The sequence below is a fragment of the Panthera leo genome, chromosome D1, assembly GCF_018350215.1.
Source record: "Panthera leo isolate Ple1 chromosome D1, P.leo_Ple1_pat1.1, whole genome shotgun sequence".
In the NCBI taxonomy this organism is placed as follows: Eukaryota; Metazoa; Chordata; class Mammalia; order Carnivora; family Felidae; genus Panthera; species Panthera leo.
The window spans coordinates 59,404,291-59,422,591 of NC_056688.1; the positions used below are offsets into that span (position 1 = coordinate 59,404,291).

The 18,301-nt window shown below is 50.6% G+C and overlaps 1 protein-coding gene across 6 annotated transcripts in view; it reads left to right on the forward strand.

Annotated features, from left to right (window-relative positions):
* Positions 1–18,301, forward strand: part of NUMA1 (nuclear mitotic apparatus protein 1) — a 72,189-nt gene that overhangs the window by 44,447 nt on the left and 9,441 nt on the right. For all 6 annotated transcript variants that reach the window (XM_042904330.1, XM_042904331.1, XM_042904329.1 and 3 more), the window contains exons 4-14: positions 5,204–5,283; positions 6,385–6,467; positions 7,034–7,114; positions 9,344–9,431; positions 10,983–11,103; positions 11,626–11,783; positions 12,071–12,188; positions 12,294–12,411; positions 12,760–12,900; positions 14,389–14,511; positions 14,663–18,061. In XM_042904330.1, the coding sequence (XP_042760264.1) occupies positions 5,204–5,283; positions 6,385–6,467; positions 7,034–7,114; positions 9,344–9,431; positions 10,983–11,103; positions 11,626–11,783; positions 12,071–12,188; positions 12,294–12,411; positions 12,760–12,900; positions 14,389–14,511; positions 14,663–18,061 (4,510 nt within the window). The remainder of the gene's footprint in view (positions 1–5,203; positions 5,284–6,384; positions 6,468–7,033; positions 7,115–9,343; positions 9,432–10,982; positions 11,104–11,625; positions 11,784–12,070; positions 12,189–12,293; positions 12,412–12,759; positions 12,901–14,388; positions 14,512–14,662; positions 18,062–18,301) is intronic.

An 18,301-nucleotide genomic window follows, 5' to 3' on the forward strand; every position in this document is an offset into this window, starting at 1 on the left:
GCTGCTTGTTGTCCCCTAGCCAGGATTCTAGTGAGCTTTTTTTTTTTTACATCTGTCTTTGAACGTCTCAGTTATCTGGGAAATCAGCGGAGTGGGCCTCCCCCTTGTATCTTCCCTCTCTGGAACCAAGCAAAGATGTAACCTACAGTTACAAGGGTCAAGCTGTAACCTACAGTCATTTTTTAAGGCTCATATAGTTCATTCTTTTTCCTCTGTCATCAAGCCTTCAGAAATTAGGGCAAAACTGACCTTTCACATCTTTGTGCTGTGGGCAGAAGTAGAGGTCAGCCATAATGTAGAGAATTGAGGGGACAGAGAGGACCATCCCTTTTCAAAGGAAAGCACGGTAGACAGCCCCCAGGTCGGGGATAGTCTGAAGTGTTGACTGAGACCGTTCTTGTTCCACACGTAGCAGGTAAGAATTGGGGTGGGGGCTTCAGTATCTCTGTGAAGCAGTTTGGCCACCCTTTCATAGGGAAAGGAGGCAGAACTGAACTTGTCAGAGGCAGGGGCTGGATCTGATTCACCTTGAGTTCCTCTGTGCCTAGCTTGGGACAGTACATTGATTCGGTTTTGATTAATGTTTGTTGAGTAAGTGAACAAAAATGTAGTTGATACTGTTCATCACCGAAGTCTAGTGGAGCTGAGTAGCCTAGAACAGATGGATTCAGCAAGAATGGTTTTTGGTTTTAATTTTTTGAATGTGTTTTTTGAAGTGTATGTTGGTGGTGGGATGTCTTACAAGGTTTTTTTAAAGTCCCTGTGGCTCTAACTAGCACCTGCCATAGTGCCTCTGAAAGAGGTCACTATTTTCTTACTTTGGTACAGACAGTACCATTTTCTTTCCCAGTTACCCAGGCAGGACCTTTCAACATCATCTTGAATTCCTCCCTCTCCTTGGCAGTGATTCTACTAGGTCATCTTCCTCTCATTTTGTCCTTTAGAAGACTTCTCACATCTCTGCCTCTGCCTCACTCTGGATACCTGGCCCTCGTGGCTTGGTTCTGCTCTAATCTGTGCGTATTCCCAGGGCATTCCTGTTCATGTGACCTCAGGAACCTTCTTCCTCCAGTCCTCCTTTCATTGTGGTGCCCCACAGCTGGTGGACCTCAGGGATGGACTCTTTATTGCCAGGAGGTTGAAATCTAAAATCTCCAGCCTTGGCATTGAAGAACTTTGATCAGGGACTCCTCTCCTCCCACCAGTCTTGTTTCCTACTCATTTCTAACTCCATACCTACCCTATTTTTTTTCTTCCCGGATCCTGTAGAATTTCCTAAGTTCTGGATTTTATTTTATTTTTTATTAAAAAAATTTAATTTTTTTAATGCTTATTATTTTTGAGAGAGAGAGAAAATTAGCGGGGGAGGCCCAGAGACAGGGAGACACAAAATCTGAAGCAGGCTCTAGGCTCTGAGCTATCAACACAGAGCCTGACACAGGACTCGAGCTCATGAACTGTAAGATCATGACCTGAGCTGAAGTCGGACACTTAACTGACTGAGCCACCCAGGCACCCCTAAAAAATTTTTTTTAATGTTTATTTTTGAGGGAGGGAGGGAGGGAGAGAGAGAGAGAGAGCGAGCAGGGGAGGGGCAGAGAGAGGGAGGGAGACAGAGAATCCAAAGCAGGCTCCAGGCTCTGAGCTGTCAGCATAGAGCCCGATGTGGGGTTCGAACCCACAAACCACAATCCTGGCCTGAGACAAAGTCGGACACTTAACCAGTTGAGCCACCCAGGCATCCCTTGATTTTATTAATTGTATCATGGTACTGCTCAACTTGTTCTCCCCGCCGTCACCCCCCTCCCCCACCCCCACCACCTCCACCCCCAACCCAACCTTGTTCCCTGTAAACTGGTAATTAGATCCAAGCTTGATTAGCTGAAGGGTTTTTTGTTGTTGTTTTCTTGTTTTTGCACAGATTCTTCATAGGAGAATTATGTACCACCTATAAGTTAGCATTTTGCAATTCTTTTTTTTTTTTAATTTAAATTTTATTTTTTTTAATTTACATCCAAATTAGTTAGCATATAGTGCAACAATGATTTTAGGAGTAGATTCCTTAGTGCCCCTTACCCATTTATCCCATTCCCCCTCCCACAACCCCTCCAGTAACCCTCTGTTTGTTCTCCATGAGTCTCTTCTGTTTTGTCTCCCTCTCTGTTTTTATATTATTTTTGTTTCCCTTCCCTTATGTTCTTCTGTTTTGTCTCTTAAAGTCCTCATATGAGTGAAGTCTCATGATATTTGTCTTTCTCTGACTAATTTCACTTAGCATAGTACCTTCCGGTTCCATCCACGTAGTTGCACATGGCAAGATTTCATTCTTTTTGATTGCCGAGTAATATAGCCTTTTGCAGTTCTTAGTGAAAGGAATTATCTTTCAAACCCTAATGAAGTGGTAGATCTACACAGTTAACATCAGTGGCTGGTAAAATCATTAGGCTGACGATACCTAAGCCTACCATTTAATTTTAATGTCACGAAAATATGGGCAGCCAGGTGTGATGCTCTTTGTGTTGTAAAAGTACAGTAGGGCGTAGCATGGTTTTTGGTATGTGTGTTTGTTTTTGTTTTTGACTTAAGAATAGATCAAGGTGGGATGCTTGGTTGGCTCAGTCATTGGAACATGCAACTCTTGATTTCGGGGTCATGAGTTTGAGTCCCACTTGGGGGATAGAGATTACTTAAAAAAATAAAATCTTGGGGAAAAAATAGATCAAGGAGTGTTTGTTTTTGAGGAGATCAATTTCCTTGGCTTAATGACAAGAGCAGTAGAAATGTCCAAGAGGTAAGCATGTGTATCCTTGGTTTAGCAACTGTAGCTTGGTAACCTGGTGGGAAATTTTCACCGGGAGGGTTATAAATTCAAGATGCACATTTTCCAAGTTGTCTTCTAATGCACTGCCTGAGCCTTAGACTAGGAGAAGTGAAGGTGTAGGGAGGGTAAGAGAGGAGGGAGAGAGAACACAAATATATGTGTGTGCGTGTGTGTGCACGCACGGTGGAAGAGAGGGGCTGTTGAAATTCCACGTTAACCCTAATCTCCATCTCGGATCCAGACCAGTGCAAATCAACTTCCTTTGGGAAGACAGATGTGTTCTTGGTGAACGTGTTCTGGCTTTTTCATTGTGGATGATGCTACTGTTGCTAACCTAAATCAGATGCTGGTTCTCCAGGGAAGGCCGTGGAGGATGGCAGGGTTGGTGGCAGATAGCAGCTGTGGGGCTTGAACAGGTCTTGTTCTTTGGCCACTTGGCCTTCTTTCTGGGAAAATACATTGACATCAGCCCCTCTATCAAGTTTCCCTTTCTGTTCAATGTGAGAATAGCCTGAAGCAAAAAGGCTGTCCCATCTCTGATACCTGTGAGACTTGACTAGCAAAGTGTAGTAGAGTCATTTTGCCAGAAAACCTAAAGCTCTGACATTTGTGTTACTGACCTTGACCTCTTCTCTTCCTGTTATAAAGCATCCTTCATCTGTTAGTCAACCCATACGTACTGAGTACCTCCTGTACCCTAGCTTTCAGGTCACACAGTTAGAGGGGTCATTTGTAAGTGATGCTGTTGTATCAGTCAGTGCTGCAGAAAGTCCTGAGGGGGAGGAAGGAGTCAAGACTGGTAGTGGTTGTGGATAAGACTTGAACTCACTTTTTTAAAAAAATTTTTCTAATGTTTACTTTTGAGAGAGAGAGCATGCAAGTGAGGGTCAGAGAGAGAGGGAGACCCAGGATCTGAAGCAGGGTCCAGGCTCTGAGCTGTCAGCACAGAGCCCAAAGTGGGGCTCAAACCCACAAACCTTGAGATCATGACCTGAGCTGAAGTTGGACGCTTAACTGACTGAGCCACCCAGGCACCCCTGAACTCACTTTTAAAGGATGGGCTGGATTGTTCCAGGTCCAGCATGTTTAAAGCATATTCCATGTAACTTTACTTATCCTAGGGGCTTAGTGGGGGGAAAAAGAGGTTTTGTGGTCAGATAGGTTTAGGAAATAATTCACGTTATATCCTTTTCTTTAGAAAATGCTCAGTTTGGTTTAACCCAGCGTTTCTCAAACATTTAACCTGAGAACCCTCTTTGTTTTTTATCTAATGGAGTACACTTAGGGAAATTACTGCTCTGTGCTGAGGCAAGGAGTCACAATGTTCCAGATTGTGGGTAGGTAGGGAAGATGGCTCTTTTAGGAGCCTGGGAGGAGATTGGCATCTCCTGATGGCTTTGTAGGAGTCCCTAATCACACACCAGCTATCCAGAAAATGGCTTGTGGGGGGTTCACTTGGAAGAATCCTTTGTAATCACGTGGGAGAGGGAGGGAGGTACATTCGTGGTCTTTGCTTGGGTGCTGCTTATGCTTTGCAGGATGTCCGGCACTGCTAAGTTCTCTGGTTCTCAGGCCCTCCCTGCCCTCCAGAAAGTTGACTGAAACCTGGAACATTCAGTAGAATCTGGAGGTTGAGGAACAGGAGGCCCCTTTAATTAGTATCTCCAGCCATAGAAGCCCAAGGAGAAAAGTCTGCTTTCTGACTTCTAGTGAAGCTGTTCCCCGGTGAGGTTGACAGGGCAGTTAGCCTGAGCACCAGGAGCCCGGGCTGTGTGAGGGCTCCCCCTGCTGCCTCCCTCTCCCCATAGCTCTCTCAGCATGTAGCCTGCCCTTCCAGTTAAACAGACCAGCGCAGCAGTACCCAGCCACTTGAGTGTTGTCCCTTGGCCTTAGCCATCTCAACCTTTGATCTGTTGTGTTGAACTTTGCCCTGTCCCTTCAGAGCCTTGGGAATTCCCTCCTGTTCTTTCAGTTCTTTGACTTGTTTTTCCCTTTCCATCATTTGTCTTACTCTCACTGTGTTTCCCAGGCTTTCTGACCTTTTACAGTTAAGCCATTCCAGACTACTGAACCTAGCTTCCCCTTCGTCTCTGTCATCTTCGTCCTCTCCCCTCAGCCCCCTTCCCACAGAGCCTTTCATATTCATGAAGAGGGTGGCAGAGTTTTTTCCAGAAGGACCTCCTGCCTCAAGTTCCCACTTCTCACCCACCACACAGTTCCTTCTGACCAAATGGTGTCTTGGTATCTTCTCCCCTGCCACCAGCATCTCTCCCAGATCCAGTGCAGACCAAACCTGAAGGAAGGGGCAGGTGGCATGGAATGGAGTAGTGAGGGGGGAAGGATTGCTAAGTACTCTGGTCCTGATACTTGTTCTTTTTCTAGCCACGGCACTGATGAGGGGCAGCAAATCCTGCAACAGCCGGTACCAGAGAGACTGGACTTTGTGTGCAGTTTTTTGCAAAGTAAGCACCTTTTTTACCTAGCTGAGAAGGAGCTGCTTCCTCAACTCCCAGGACTTTGGGAGTCCAGAGGAACCAGCTCACAGGTGTCTGGAGGTGCAGAGGCTCAAGGCTGCTGACTCTGTACCACAGAGATGAATATAACTGTTTCCCTGGGTCTGGTGATGCTTATGCCGTCAGGGAAGAAGAGTGTCCCTTCAGTCCCAGAGCCCATCTCTAAGATCCAGGTAGAGCCAGAGGGTCAGTTTTTAGGACTCAGCACCTTGGGCTCCCAACCCCCCCCCCCCCACCCCCCATGCAAGGAGTTGGAGGAGAGGGATGGATCCATGTTATCCTCTTTCCCTTGTAAGAAAAACATTCCCCTGGATGATTTTGAATTAATTACCTAGGCAATAGATGGGGCAGAGGCAGATTTAGGTTGAGGTCTTGGCTCTTCTACTCACAGCTTGTATGGCCTTTCTGGACGTAGGTTTTTTGTCTATAAGATGGAATAATTGCTCTTAAGGTTGATAGGTAGTAAGAACAGATGTAAAGTTAGCACAGTGTCAGTTCCCCTCCCTTGTACAGTCATGGACACAGAGTCCTCCTCTTTGACACAGGAGCTATCAGCCATCACCCCCTCAGGAGAGTTATGGGAAAGGTGATAATAGATTTAGATAAAGCAAAGGTTAATTGATAGTTGGCATAACAGCAGAAGAACCAGGTGTCCCTAGTCCTCCTGGTCTAACTCAGCTTCAGGCTTCCTCTACAACCTTACTTGGAATAAGACCCTAGAGTGACCTGGAATCTCTGGTTCCTTCTCTGTGGTGCTGAGCAGGAGTTTATGCATTGGGTGGGTGAGTGCAACATCATGTCCCAGTGCTGCTGTGAATTCCTAGCCTGCTTTTTTCTTGAACTATCCCTGTAGTCCTTGGGCTGACCTAGGATAGAACTAACTTCAGGTGGAAATGCGTATGTTGGGGGAGAGAGGACATAGGAGCAAGGAGACTTATGTCTCCTAGCCCCACCAGAGGCGGTGATTTTGTTCTACTTTGAGGTGTTCTCATGATCTCAGGAATGGTGTCCAGGAAGTTCACCCTGTTTTCTACATTGTCATCTTTACAGAAAACCGAAAACATCCCTCTTCTCCAGAATGCCTGGTGTCCGTGCAGAAGGTGATGGAAGGGTCAGAGCTGGAATTGGCCAAGGTATCTATGGAATATCGGATGTGGGGGTGGGAGGGTGGCACCAATTGGACCTGCCAGGCCTTCTCTTGGTGATGAGTACTTTATTTCTGGGGCTCATGGAGGTTAGAGGTCAGCCATCTGGCTGAGGCAGAGGCTGATTTAGCCCAAGGAGTCTCAGAGCCCATGCCCTATGACAGAGATTACTAGACTGTTACTGTGAGCCTCAGTGAAGACGTGGCAGGAATTGGGCCTCACCCAGGTGTCATAGTCTTCTTTTTAGCTCAGTCTCTTTCATTCCCTCCACTTCCTGTTTCTGGGTGCTGGCCCATAGAGGGCAGTTTAAGCTTTGTAGTTAGGTTCCATGAGTCCAGGAATTCAGTTGTACACCAGGCTTTTTGTACAGTGGGCAGTAAGTCCTCAATCAGGTGTTTCCTAGTGCAGTTAAGGGCAAGGACCTGGGGCTACTGAATTCTAGGAGCTTTGGAAGAGCCTCTGGAATAGTTCAGAGTCCCCAGAACATTCCAGAGAGGGGAGCACTGAGAAGAGAGACAGTCCTGCTCAGTGACTGTCTTCTGTTTGGCTTCTAGATGACCATGCTGCTGTTATACCACTCCACCATGAGCTCCAAAAGTCCCAGGGACTGGGAACAATTTGAATATAAGATTCAGGTAAGCCCTGTGTCTCCACCACACCTGGTGGGCCTAGCTCGTGCTTCACCCTACTCCATTGGTTTTCTTTCAACAACGTATATTGTTCTTTTAAAAAATTAGGTTGTAGGGGCGCTGGGTGGCTCAGTCGGTTAAGCGTCCGACTTCAGCTCGGGTCACGATCTTGCACTCCGTGAGTTCCAGCCCCGCATCGGGCTCTGGGCTGATGGCCCAGAGCCTGGAGCCTACTTCCGATGCTGTGTCTCCCTTTCTCTCTGCCCCTCCCCCATTCATGCTCTGTCTCTCTCTGTCTCAAAAATAAATAAACGTTAAAAAAAATTAAAAAAAAAAAATTAGGTTGTAGCAATTCCAGCCATTCTTTATAGGATGTCTGGAAAATATTGAAAAGCACAAAAGAGGGAAATAACAATTGCTTCTAATCTCATTTCCAGAGACAACTAACTGCTAACTTTTAAGAGATATACTTCCAAGTCCTTTTGTGTGTGTGTGTGTTTGTGTGTTTTTAATGTTTGTTTATTTTGAGAGAGCGAGAGTATGAGTAGTGGAGGGGCAGAGAGGGAGAGGGAGAGAGAGAATCCCAAGCAGGCTCTATGCTATCAGATTTGAACTTCTTTTTTTTTTTTTTTTTTTTTTTTTTTTAATTTTTTTTTAACGTTTATTTATTTTTGAGACAGAGACAGAGCATGAACGGGGGAGGGTCAGAGAGAGAGGGAGACACAGAATCTGAAACAGGCTCCAGGCTCTGAGCGGTCAGCACAGCCCGACGCGGGGCTCGAACTCACGGACCGCGAGATCATGACCTGAGCTGAAGTCTGACGCTTAACCAACTGACTGAGCCACCCAGGCGCCCCATGAACTTCTAAACCATGAGATCATGACCTGAGCCGAAGCTCAGAGTCAGATGCTTAACCCACTGAGCCACCCAGGTGCCCCATTCATGTTCATATATTTAACTGTAGTTGTAAACTCTAGTGGTAACTCTACTGTGTTGGGATAATATGTAGAAATTGTGAGTGTATATTTTTACACAAACTGTCATTCCATGTGTCTCCTCCTTTCCTCTAATGGGAGGGATTAGTGAGAGAGAATATCTTTGTCCATCATGACCGTCTAGCTCAGAGCTGTTACCTTCTCTCCCCTCCTCTACTTGGTCCCTAAGTGCATTTGCTTCACTATAGAGGGAATGACCTGGTTTCCAGGAACTACCTGCCTGGAAGGGTCTGATGTTGGCTTTGCTTCCTGTATGAGCAGCTGTCCTTTATTTCCCAGAGCAGGAGGAGCTGGGATGCCACAGTGGGTAATATAGGTGACCGGGGGGTGGGGGGGTGGGGCATGGGCAGTGCCTAGAGAGCTGTGGCCTTTCATGTAGTGGTAAAAATGTTGAATCATCTCATTTTATACTCATTTAGCTCATGGCTCTCCTCTGAGGTTGAGGTTGTTGTGGCATGGGAAGGATGGGTGTCTCCTTCCTTTAACCTTTTCTCTGCTGCAAGCTGGCCACAGACCTGGTAGAAACAAATTCTTTTTTTTTGTTTGTTTTTAAAGTCCATTTATTTATTTTGGGAGGGAGTGTGTATGAGCAGGGGAGGGGCTGAGAGAGGGGGGAGAGAGAATCCCAAGCAGGCTCCGTGCTGTCAATGCAGAGCCCAGCACGGGGCTTGATTCCACAAACTGAGATCATAACCTGAGCCAAAATCAGACCCTTAACGGACTGAGCCACCCAGATGCCCCAGAAACAGAAATTCTAAAAGATAAGGAACTATATAGCAGGCTGGCCAGAAAAGTCCAATCAACTCTGTAGCTTTGGAACTCAGACAGAGAAGGGCAGATTTTACAGCTGAGCTGGTGGGTAAACTTTGGATGAGCCCTGGAGGTGTTCTCACTCAGAGAACAATAGTGAGGGTCATTTGGAAGAGGGCAACATAGTTACGTATAAAAGCTTTCTGTCTGCACTACTGTCTTTGCCCATTTTCTTTTTTGTGGTCAGGAGTGAAGTCAGGTAGGAACTCTTTCTGACCCTGGGTCATCTTCAGGGGAACCGAGAGGGCGGGAGCCAGCAGGGCAATGTGTCTCTAGTAGAATGTTCTCAGCTGGACTGGGGGGCTTTAGGCTTTGAGAGGAAGACTGGGCTCCAGCAGCTCCTGGGGCTGACACTGCTGGCGTGGTGCCCTCTATCTCTTCAAACCTCCCTAGCACCTAAAGTGATGCTCTTCTCTCTCTCTGGTCCAGGCTGAGTTAGCAGTCATTCTCAAATTTGTGCTGGACCATGAGGATGGGCTAAACCTGAATGAGGATCTAGAGAACTTCTTGCAGAAAGGTAAGTAGGGCCCATTCCTGAGGATGCCCTGTCTGAGCTAGGCACTGCTAGGACCCCAAATTGTTGAGAAACGCCGTGGGGGTTTGTTTCAGGTCCCAACCAGGCAGAGTTTGTGCTCAGGAAAAGTGTGTGTAATTGGAATAGGTTGATTTCTGGGCCACATTGCCACCATCCCAGTTCCTACCGAGCTTCTCCTGCTGCCTGGCGGTGCCTGAGCAGGACGTTACATGTGATCTCGTCTCTGTTAGGTTGTCCTTGAGCACTTCACACATACCTTTATTTTTATTAAAAAAATTTTTTTTAATGTTTATTTTTGAGAGAGAGAGAGAGAAAGAGAGAGAGTGCATGCACAAGTAGGGGAGGGGCAGAGAGAGAGGGAGACACAGAATCCGAAGCAGGCTCCAGGGTCTGAGCTGTCAGCACAGAGCCTGATGTGGGGCTCAAACCCACGAATTGTGAGACTATGACCTGAGCCAAAGTCAGACACTCAACCCACTGGAGCCACCCAGGCATCCCTGTTTTTTATTTTTTAAGCAGTTGCTACTCTAGGCTTAGAAGCTGGGAGTAATGCCTAAAAAAAAATGGCTTTTCCCCCTATGAAGTTCATGTTCTAGGTGGGAAGGCAGATGCATAAATCAGTAAGTATGATGAAGAGTGAGTGCTAGAACAGAGAGGTACGTGATCTACCAAATGCCTTCTGGAAGTACAGTAGAAAGGGTGAGAGCTCCCCCTGTCTTCTGATGAAGAGGGTATCTAATGACAATGGGATGTGAGAAGTGGGTCAAGGCAGGTTCTCTTCCAGCCACTGAATTTGATGTTCCTCATATTCACGTTCCTCTTCAGCCCTTCAGATGGAGATGTTGGAAGTATGAGTCTAGAATGTAGGTGAGGGCTCTGGGCCAGGTTATGGGTGTACAGGTCAGTGTGTGGATGACCATTGAAGCCATGGGCACTGTGGGCAGCACAGGGAGGCGTCATCAGAACTCTGGGAGCTTAGATTGTGGGTGTAGGAGGGAGGGGCAGATAGGGAGACTAGGAATGGGTGTTTAGGGGTAGGAGAGCCATGTGAAGGTAGTCGTGGGAGCCATGGGAGGGGAGGAGGTTTTGAGAAAGGGGTTGTGTTGGCAGGACAAGATTTTAGAGTGGAGGAGTTGAGAAAGGCCATCGGCTCTCATCTGAGAGGTTGGTGGGCTGAGAGGAGGAGATCCTGCTCAAGGCTCCCAAGCTGCCTCTGCAGTGTTGGATTGGGGGGGAAAGCATGAGCACTTGGTCCAGTCTCTAAGCAGGGAGGACACCCTCACTCTCCTGTGCTCTCCTTGAGCACTTGCTGAGCTGTGGAAACGGAAGCCACTTGCTTCACTGGGCTTAGGGACACTGACCTCTGGCTAACCCAGACGCCAGGTTTCAGATTCTGCCTGGTGGCCTCCTTCTATAGCTTACATATAATTGTCTGTGGATCCACTTCCACTAAGGCAAGTTCTCAACTTGTATAAAGATGCAAATCTTTTCCCTCTATTAACCTCTATATGGTTGGTTTGCTCCTTGCCCTAGCTCCTGTCCCTTCCACCTGCTCCAGCACCATCTCCGAAGAGCTGTCCCCACCCAGCCACCAGGCCAAAAGGGAGATTCGCTTCCTAGAGCTACAGAAGGTTGCCTCTTCCAGTGGGAACAAGTATGTGCTGGGCCTCCTCTCCTGGGGTGGGGCCTCAACATCCAGTCTTCAAATCCCTGCATTCTAGAAGCTAACACTGTTCACCAACCTGTTACGTCATCAGACAGCACTTAGAGTATGCTGTAGATGTTCTCACCTGCCCCAGTATTAATTAGGGGAATTGGTTGGCATCCATTTTTAGCAGAAGGCCTCAAAGGCTCTGTTCCCTGTTTATGGAATTCCTTTCTTCCTTGGAGACGATGCTAAAGTCCCTTTTCTCAGTGCAGCTCTGCAGAGGTGAGGGTAATTTTTTTTTTTTTTTTTTTTTTGGACAAGGAAATTGAAATTGAGGCTAGGAGAAGGGAGAAGAAAAGCTTTCTCGAGGTCAGTCATGAGGCATGAGATAGCACTATCAACAGAGCGGAGGTGCTTAGCCTCCCAGCCAGTGCTCACATCCCTAGAGCGCTGCTTGCCCATCCCTGCCTGTTGCTCTTCTCTTCAGCCTCACACTTCAGGCTCTGACCATGGCGTCTCCTTCTTCAGCTTCCTCTCAGGTTCTCCAGCCTCCCCTATGGGCGACATTCTGCAAACCCCACAATTCCAGATGAGACGGCTGAAGAAGCAGCTCGCTGATGAAAGAAATAATAGAGATGAGCTGGAGCTGGAGCTGGCTGAGAACCGCAAGCTCCTTACTGAGAAGGGTAGGTGCCTGGCACGCTGGCAGGTGGTGTGTGAATGGGCAGCATTGGGGATTTTCATCCAGGGAAGTGCTGGGCTTGTGTGAGGAACGGCCCCTCTGTTCTCTGTTTGTTCTGCTGGCTCTGGAGCTTAGGGCTCAGCCATGGGCCAGTCAGGCTGGCCTGGAATCTGGTGCTGCCCTTGGCCTCATCCTCCCCTTCCCTTAGATTGGATGCCACCTCCTCCTTCTCTCTTCCCCTTCGTTCTTTGCTGACTCTCCACTCTCCTCCTTTCCCCTCCTCGGGCACAGATGCGCAGATAGCTGTGATGCAGCAGCGCATTGACCGCCTAGCTCTGCTCAACGAGAAGCAGGCGGCCAGCCCGTCGGAGCCCAGGGAGCTTGAGGAGCTCCGTGGCAAGAATGAGAGGTATAATTCTGCCTGCTTCCTTCCCAGCTCCACACCCCACTCTGTACCCATGGGGTGGCAGTGAGGGTGCTACCGTCTTTTCTAACTGCCCCAACTCCCTCACAGCCTCACTGTGCGTCTCCATGAGACTCTGAAGCAGTGTCAGGACCTGAAGACAGAGAAGAGCCAGATGGATCGCAAAATTAACCAGCTTTCTGAGGAGAATGGGGACCTTTCCTTTAAGGTGAGGGTTGGGGGGTGTAGTCCCCACCTGACGGTCCGTGGGGCTGAGTTAGTCTCGAGGATTCTTGAAGAAAGGGTTGAGAAGAATGTCCTGGCATCTGTCCTATGCTCCAGTCTCTGCAGAGACCTGCATACTTTGGCCCTTTCCTTGTCCCATAATTGGCTGCTGCCAGGGACGGGGTTGTGGCCCTAAATTTTGAGTCTTGAGTTAAAGATATGGTTGGTTGTAATTGGTTTGAGCAGGGTTAGATAGTCAGACACCTACAGCCCCTGGAGTTCGGGAAACAAACAGCAGTGGTGGTACTAGTTTTGACCTTGGGTGATGGGGACTCCCACTTGTCTGTCCCAGCTGCGGGAGTTTGCCAGTCACCTGCAGCAACTACAGGGTGCCCTCAATGAGCTGACAGAAGAGCACAGCAAAGCCACTCGAGAGTGGGTGGAGAAACAGGCCCACCTTGAGAAGGAGCTCAGCACAGCCCTGCAGGACAAGGTAACCTTCTGCTTTGGGGTGTCAGGGCCACAGTCTTGGCTACCTGTTCAAAGTTCCATTTACCGCTCTATTCTTTGGGGCCTTTGGGAATTAAGCTGTCTCCTCTTGAAGGTTAATAGTGCGCCGTATTGGGAAAATGTGAGCTTAAGTCCAATGTACCACCTTTGAGTCTTATCTTTGCTGTTTACAAGGTGTGGTTCTTGGACAAGTTATTTGATCTCTTTTCTCTCTAAGCATGCTTTGTGTAAAATGGGAAGGATAACAAGTAGCTGTCTCATCAACCATTGTAAGATACTGCATTTATTGGGTGATGCGAAGTAAGTTACCAGTGAATTAGTTACTATTTTTTTTTTTAATTTTATTTTTAAGTAATCTCTGCACCCAGTGTGGGGCTTGAACTGACAACCCTAATGTCAAGAGTTGCATGCTCTACCAACTGAGCCAGCCAGGTGCCCCACTGTTATTTTTACTGCTATTTTTAAGAACCCAAATCTACCATTTATTAACCCTGTAGCCCTAGGGGAAGGCACTTAATATCTGAGCTTCAGATCTTGATCTGCAAAAGAGGGACAGCAATAGCTACCTCCCATCTCTGTCAGGTGGATTATGAATTCAGAGAGGACCCAGCATAGTCCTGGCGGCTGCTTAGTGAGCAGTGGGAGGAAGAGGGGCTGAGGGTGGGAGGTGCTATGGTTGCTGCTGTTCATGCCCAGGAAAGCTGGGGATATTTTTAAGCTGGTGAGTGTCTGGATAATGTGGGAGCCCAGACGTGTCTAAGGAAGGGTATATAGTAAGGAAAAAAAAAAACTTTTTTTTTTAAAGTAAGGAAATGTGAAGTGAACTCAGTGGCCTGGCAGAAGAAACTATTAGCAAGTCACATGATTTAATTCAGCCCTGAAATTAGGGTTAGAAAATCAGGTCCCTCATGATCCCAGGTCCATGGTTTCTGAGTTTTTTCCTAGGTCAGGGGAACAGGAGTTTTTTGTTTTCAGTGTTTGTTTATTTTTGAGAGAGAGAGCACACACATGGGGGAGGGACAGAGAGAGAAGGAGACATAGAATTCTAAGCAGGCTCCAGGCTGTCAGTGCAGAGCTCAATGGGGGGGATCGAACTCATGAGATGTGAGATCATGACCGAGCTGAAGTCAGACGCTCAACTGACTGAGCCACCCAGGTGTCCTGGGAGAATTTTTTTTTTTTTTTTTAATGTTTGTTTATTTTTGAGAGAGAGCAAGAGCACAAGTAGGGGAGGGGCAGAGAGAGAGGGGGGATAGAGGATTCCAAGCAGGCTCTGAGCTGTCAGCGCAGACCCCAACGTGCTCAAACCCACAAACAAGATCACCACCTGAGCCGAAGTCGGACACTTAATCGACTGAGCCACCCAGGCGCCCTAAGAGATCTTGATAACAGGGTGATAGGGCTCCATATTTTGTTGGTAACATGGTGCCTGTCCCACCTCTGTTCACATGAGGCTCTTGTTTACTGTCAGAAATGCCTTGAAGAAAAGAATGAAATCCTTCAGGGAAAACTTTCACAGCTGGAAGAACATTTGGCCCAGCTGCGGGAGAACCCACCCCGGGAGAAGGGCGAAGTGCTGGGTGACGTCTTGCAGGTAGGAACGCACAGGAGCAGCAGTAGGACCTGTGTGCCAGGGCTCGTGTAGACCCGTGCTTGGTACATTCAGGTTCCTGTTCCTTAGTTCTCACGGGGGCCACGGTGATTGAGGAGTCGTGTTCATCCTCTTGGTCTCTTTATCTCACCAGCTGGAAACCCTGAAGCAGGAGGCGGCCTCTCTCGCTGCGGACAACACCCAGCTCCGAGCCAGGGTGGAGGCTCTAGAGACCGAGCAGGGCCAGCGGGAAGCCAAGCTGCTTGCTGAGCGGGGCCACTTTGAAGAAGAAAAGCAGCAGCTGGCTGGCCTGATTGCCGAGCTGCAGGGCTCCCTGTCCAACCTCAGCCAGGCCAAAGAAGACGTGGAGCAGGCCTCTCAGGCTCAGGAGGCTCGGTTGTCTGCCCGGGTGACCACGCTGACTGCTGAGCTCACCACCCTCAAAGCCACTCTCCAGCAGCAGGATCAAGAACTGGCTGGCCTGAAGCAGCAGGCCAAAAAGGAGCAGGCCCAGCTAGCGCAGAGCCTCCAGCAGCAAGAACAGGCCTCTCAGGGCCTCCGCCAGCAGGTGGAGCAGCTGAGCAGCAGCCTGAAGCAAAAGGAGAAGCTGTTAGAGGAAGCTGCCCAGGAGCAGGAGGCAACCAGGCGAGACCATGCCCAGCGACTGGCCGCTGCAGCTGAGGAGCGGCAGGCCTCTTTAAGGGAGAGGGATTCGGCCCTCCAGCAGCTGGAAGTATTGGAGAAGGAAAAGACTGCCAAGCTAGAGGTCCTGCAACAGCAACTTCAGGCTGCTAAGGAAGCCCGGGACAGTGCCCAGTCCTCGGTGACTCAGGCCCAGCAGGAGAAGGCAGAGCTGAGCCAAAAAGTGGAGGAACTCCATGCCTGTGTTGAGGCAGCCCGCCAGGAGCAGAGTGAGACCCAGGCCCAGGTGGTAGAGCTAAAGGCCCAACTAAGGTCTGAGCAACAAAAAGCAGCTGAGCGAGAAAGGGTGGCCCAGGAGAAGGGCCAGTTCCAGGAGCAGGTCCGGGCTCTTGAGGAGTCCTTGAAGATCACCAAGGGCAGCCTGGAAGAGGAGAAGCGCAGGGCTGCAGACGCCCTGGAGGAGCAGCAGCGTCACATCTCCAAGCTAGAGGTGGAGACCCGGTGCCTGGTGGAACAGCATAAGCAGGAGCGGAAGGAGCTAGAAGAAGAGCGGGCTGGGCGCAAGGGGCTGGAGGCCCGATTACGGCAGCTTGGGGAGGCCCATCAGGCCGAGGCAGAAGCCCTGCGGCAGGAACTGGCAGAGGCCATAGCCTCCCAGCGCGAAGCTGAGGGGGAGTGTGAACAGCTTGCCAAGGAGGTGGCCACCTGGCGCGAGCGGTACGAGGACAGCCAGCAGGAGGAGGCACAGTATGGTGCCATGTTCCAGGAGCAGCTGATGACCCTGAAGGAGGAATGTGAGAAGGCCCGCCAGGAACTACAGGAGGCCAAGGAGAAGGTGGCAGGGATAGAGGCCCACAGTGAGCTCCAGATAAGCCGGCAGCAGAGTGAAGTAGCTCAGCTCCATGCCAACCTGGCCAGGGCTCTCCAGCAGGTCCAGGAGAAGGAGGTCAGGGCCCAGAAGCTTGCAGACGATCTCTCCGCTCTGCAAGAGAAGATGGCCGCCACCAGCAAGGAGGTGGCCCGCCTGGAGGCCTTAGTGCGCAAGACAGGGGAGCAGCCGGAATCAGCCTCCCGCGAGGTACTCAAGGAGCCCCTGAGGGCAGGAGACAGAGAGTCAGAGTGGCCGGAAGAGCGGCAGGGACGCCAGTTCTGCAGCACGCAGGCTGCACTGCAGGCCATGGAGCGGGAGGCAGAGCAGATGGGCAGTGAACTGGAGAGACTGCGGGCTGCGCTGATGGAGAGCCAGGGCCAGCAGCAGGAGGAGCGTGGGCAGCAGGAGAGGGAGGTGGCCCGTCTGACCCAGGAGCGGGGCCGGGCCCAAGCCGATCTGGCCCTGGAGAAGGCCGCCAAGGCGGAGCTGGAGATGCGGCTGCAGAATGCCCTCAATGAGCAGCGTGTGGAGTTTGCTACCCTGCAGGAAGCCCTGGCCCATGCCCTGATGGAAAAGGAAGGAAAGGATCAGGAGCTGGCCAAGCTTCGTGGGCAAGAGGCAGCCCAGAGAACAGAGCTCGGGGAGCTTCAGCAGACTGTGGAGCGACTGAAGGAACAGCTGGCTAAGAAAGAGGAGGAGCGCCAACAGTCTTTAGGGATGGCCAGCGGAAAAGACCCTTCTGGGTCAGGAGCACAGTCTGAGGCTACTGGAGAGAGCAAGCGAAAAGGTCCTGAGCTGCAGGTTCTGCAGGCAGAGGTGAGCAAGCTGGAGCAGCAGTGCCGGGAGCACCAGGAGAAGGCCTCTGGCCTGGAGCGCAGCCTGGAGCGTGAGCGCACCTCCCGCGCTGAGCAGGCCAGTGCTCTGGAGGCCTTGCAGGGCCGGTTAGAGGAGAAGGCCCAGGAGCTGGGGCGCAGTCAGGACACCTTAGCTGCAGCCCAAAGGGAGCTGGCCACCCTCCGCGCCAAGGCCCAAGACCACAGCAAGGCTGAGGATGAGTGGAAGACCCAAGTGACCCGGGGCCAGCAGGAGGCGGAGAGGAAAAACAGCCTCATCAGCAGCTTGGAAGAGGAGGTCTCTATCCTGAACCGCCAGGTCCTGGAGAAAGAGGGTGAGAGCAAGGAGTTGAAGCGGCTGGTCATAGCTGAGTCCGAGAAGAGCCAGAAGCTAGAGGAGAGGCTGCGTCTGCTCCAGGCAGAGACGGCCAGCAACAGCGCCAGGGCCGCCGAACGCAGCTCTGCTCTGCGGGAGGAGGTCCAGACCCTCCGGGAGGAGGCAGAGAAACAGCGGGTGGCTTCAGAGAGCCTGCGGCAGGAGCTGGCCTCACAGGCAGAGCGAGCGGAGGAGCTGGGCCAAGAATTAAAGGCATGGCAGGAGAAGTTCTTCCAGAAGGAGCAGGCCCTTTCTGCCCTACAGCTTGAGCACACCAGCACTCAGGCCCTGGTGAGCGAGCTGCTGCCCGCCAAGCACCTGTGCCAGCAGCTGCAGGCTGAGCAGGCAGCCGCTGAGAAACGCCATCGTGAGGAGCTGGAGCAAAGCAAGCAGGCGGCCGGCGGGCTGCGGGCAGAGCTGATGCGAGCCCAGCGGGAGCTCGGGGAGCTGGTGCCCCTGCGGCAGAAGTTGGCAGAGCAAGAGCGAGCAGCTCAGCAGCTGCGGGCTGAGAAGGCCAGCTATGCAGAGCAGCTGAGCATGCTGAAGAAGGCTCATGGCCTGCTGGCAGAGGAGAACCGGGGGCTGGGCGAGCGGGCCAGCCTTGGCCGGCAATTTCTGGAAGTGGAGCTGGACCAGGCCAGGGAGAAGCATGGCCAAGAGCTGGCAGCCGTGCGTGCTGACGCCGAGACCCGTCTGGCTGAGATGCAGCGGGAAGCACAAAACACTGCCCGGGAGCTGGAGGTGATGACTGCCAAGTACGAGAGTGCCAAGGTCAAGGTCCTGGAGGAGAGGCAGCGGTTCCAGGATGAGAGGCAGAAACTCACTGCCCAGGTAAGATACCCAGCTCAAACTTGCCCCCAAAGATTGGACCTGAGAGAGGGAACAATGTTCCCTCTGGTCTCCCCTCCCTTACCGGGTGGCTGGCAGAGTTGAAGTATGTTGCCCCCTACCGTCCTAAAGAAGACATCAATAGCTTCCCCTTCCTTGAAGGCTCCGTCCTTTAAGAGTCCAGCTGTGAAGGCCATCAGCCCGTTCTAGAGGCACACTATGCTAGGGAGGCATACCTGCAGT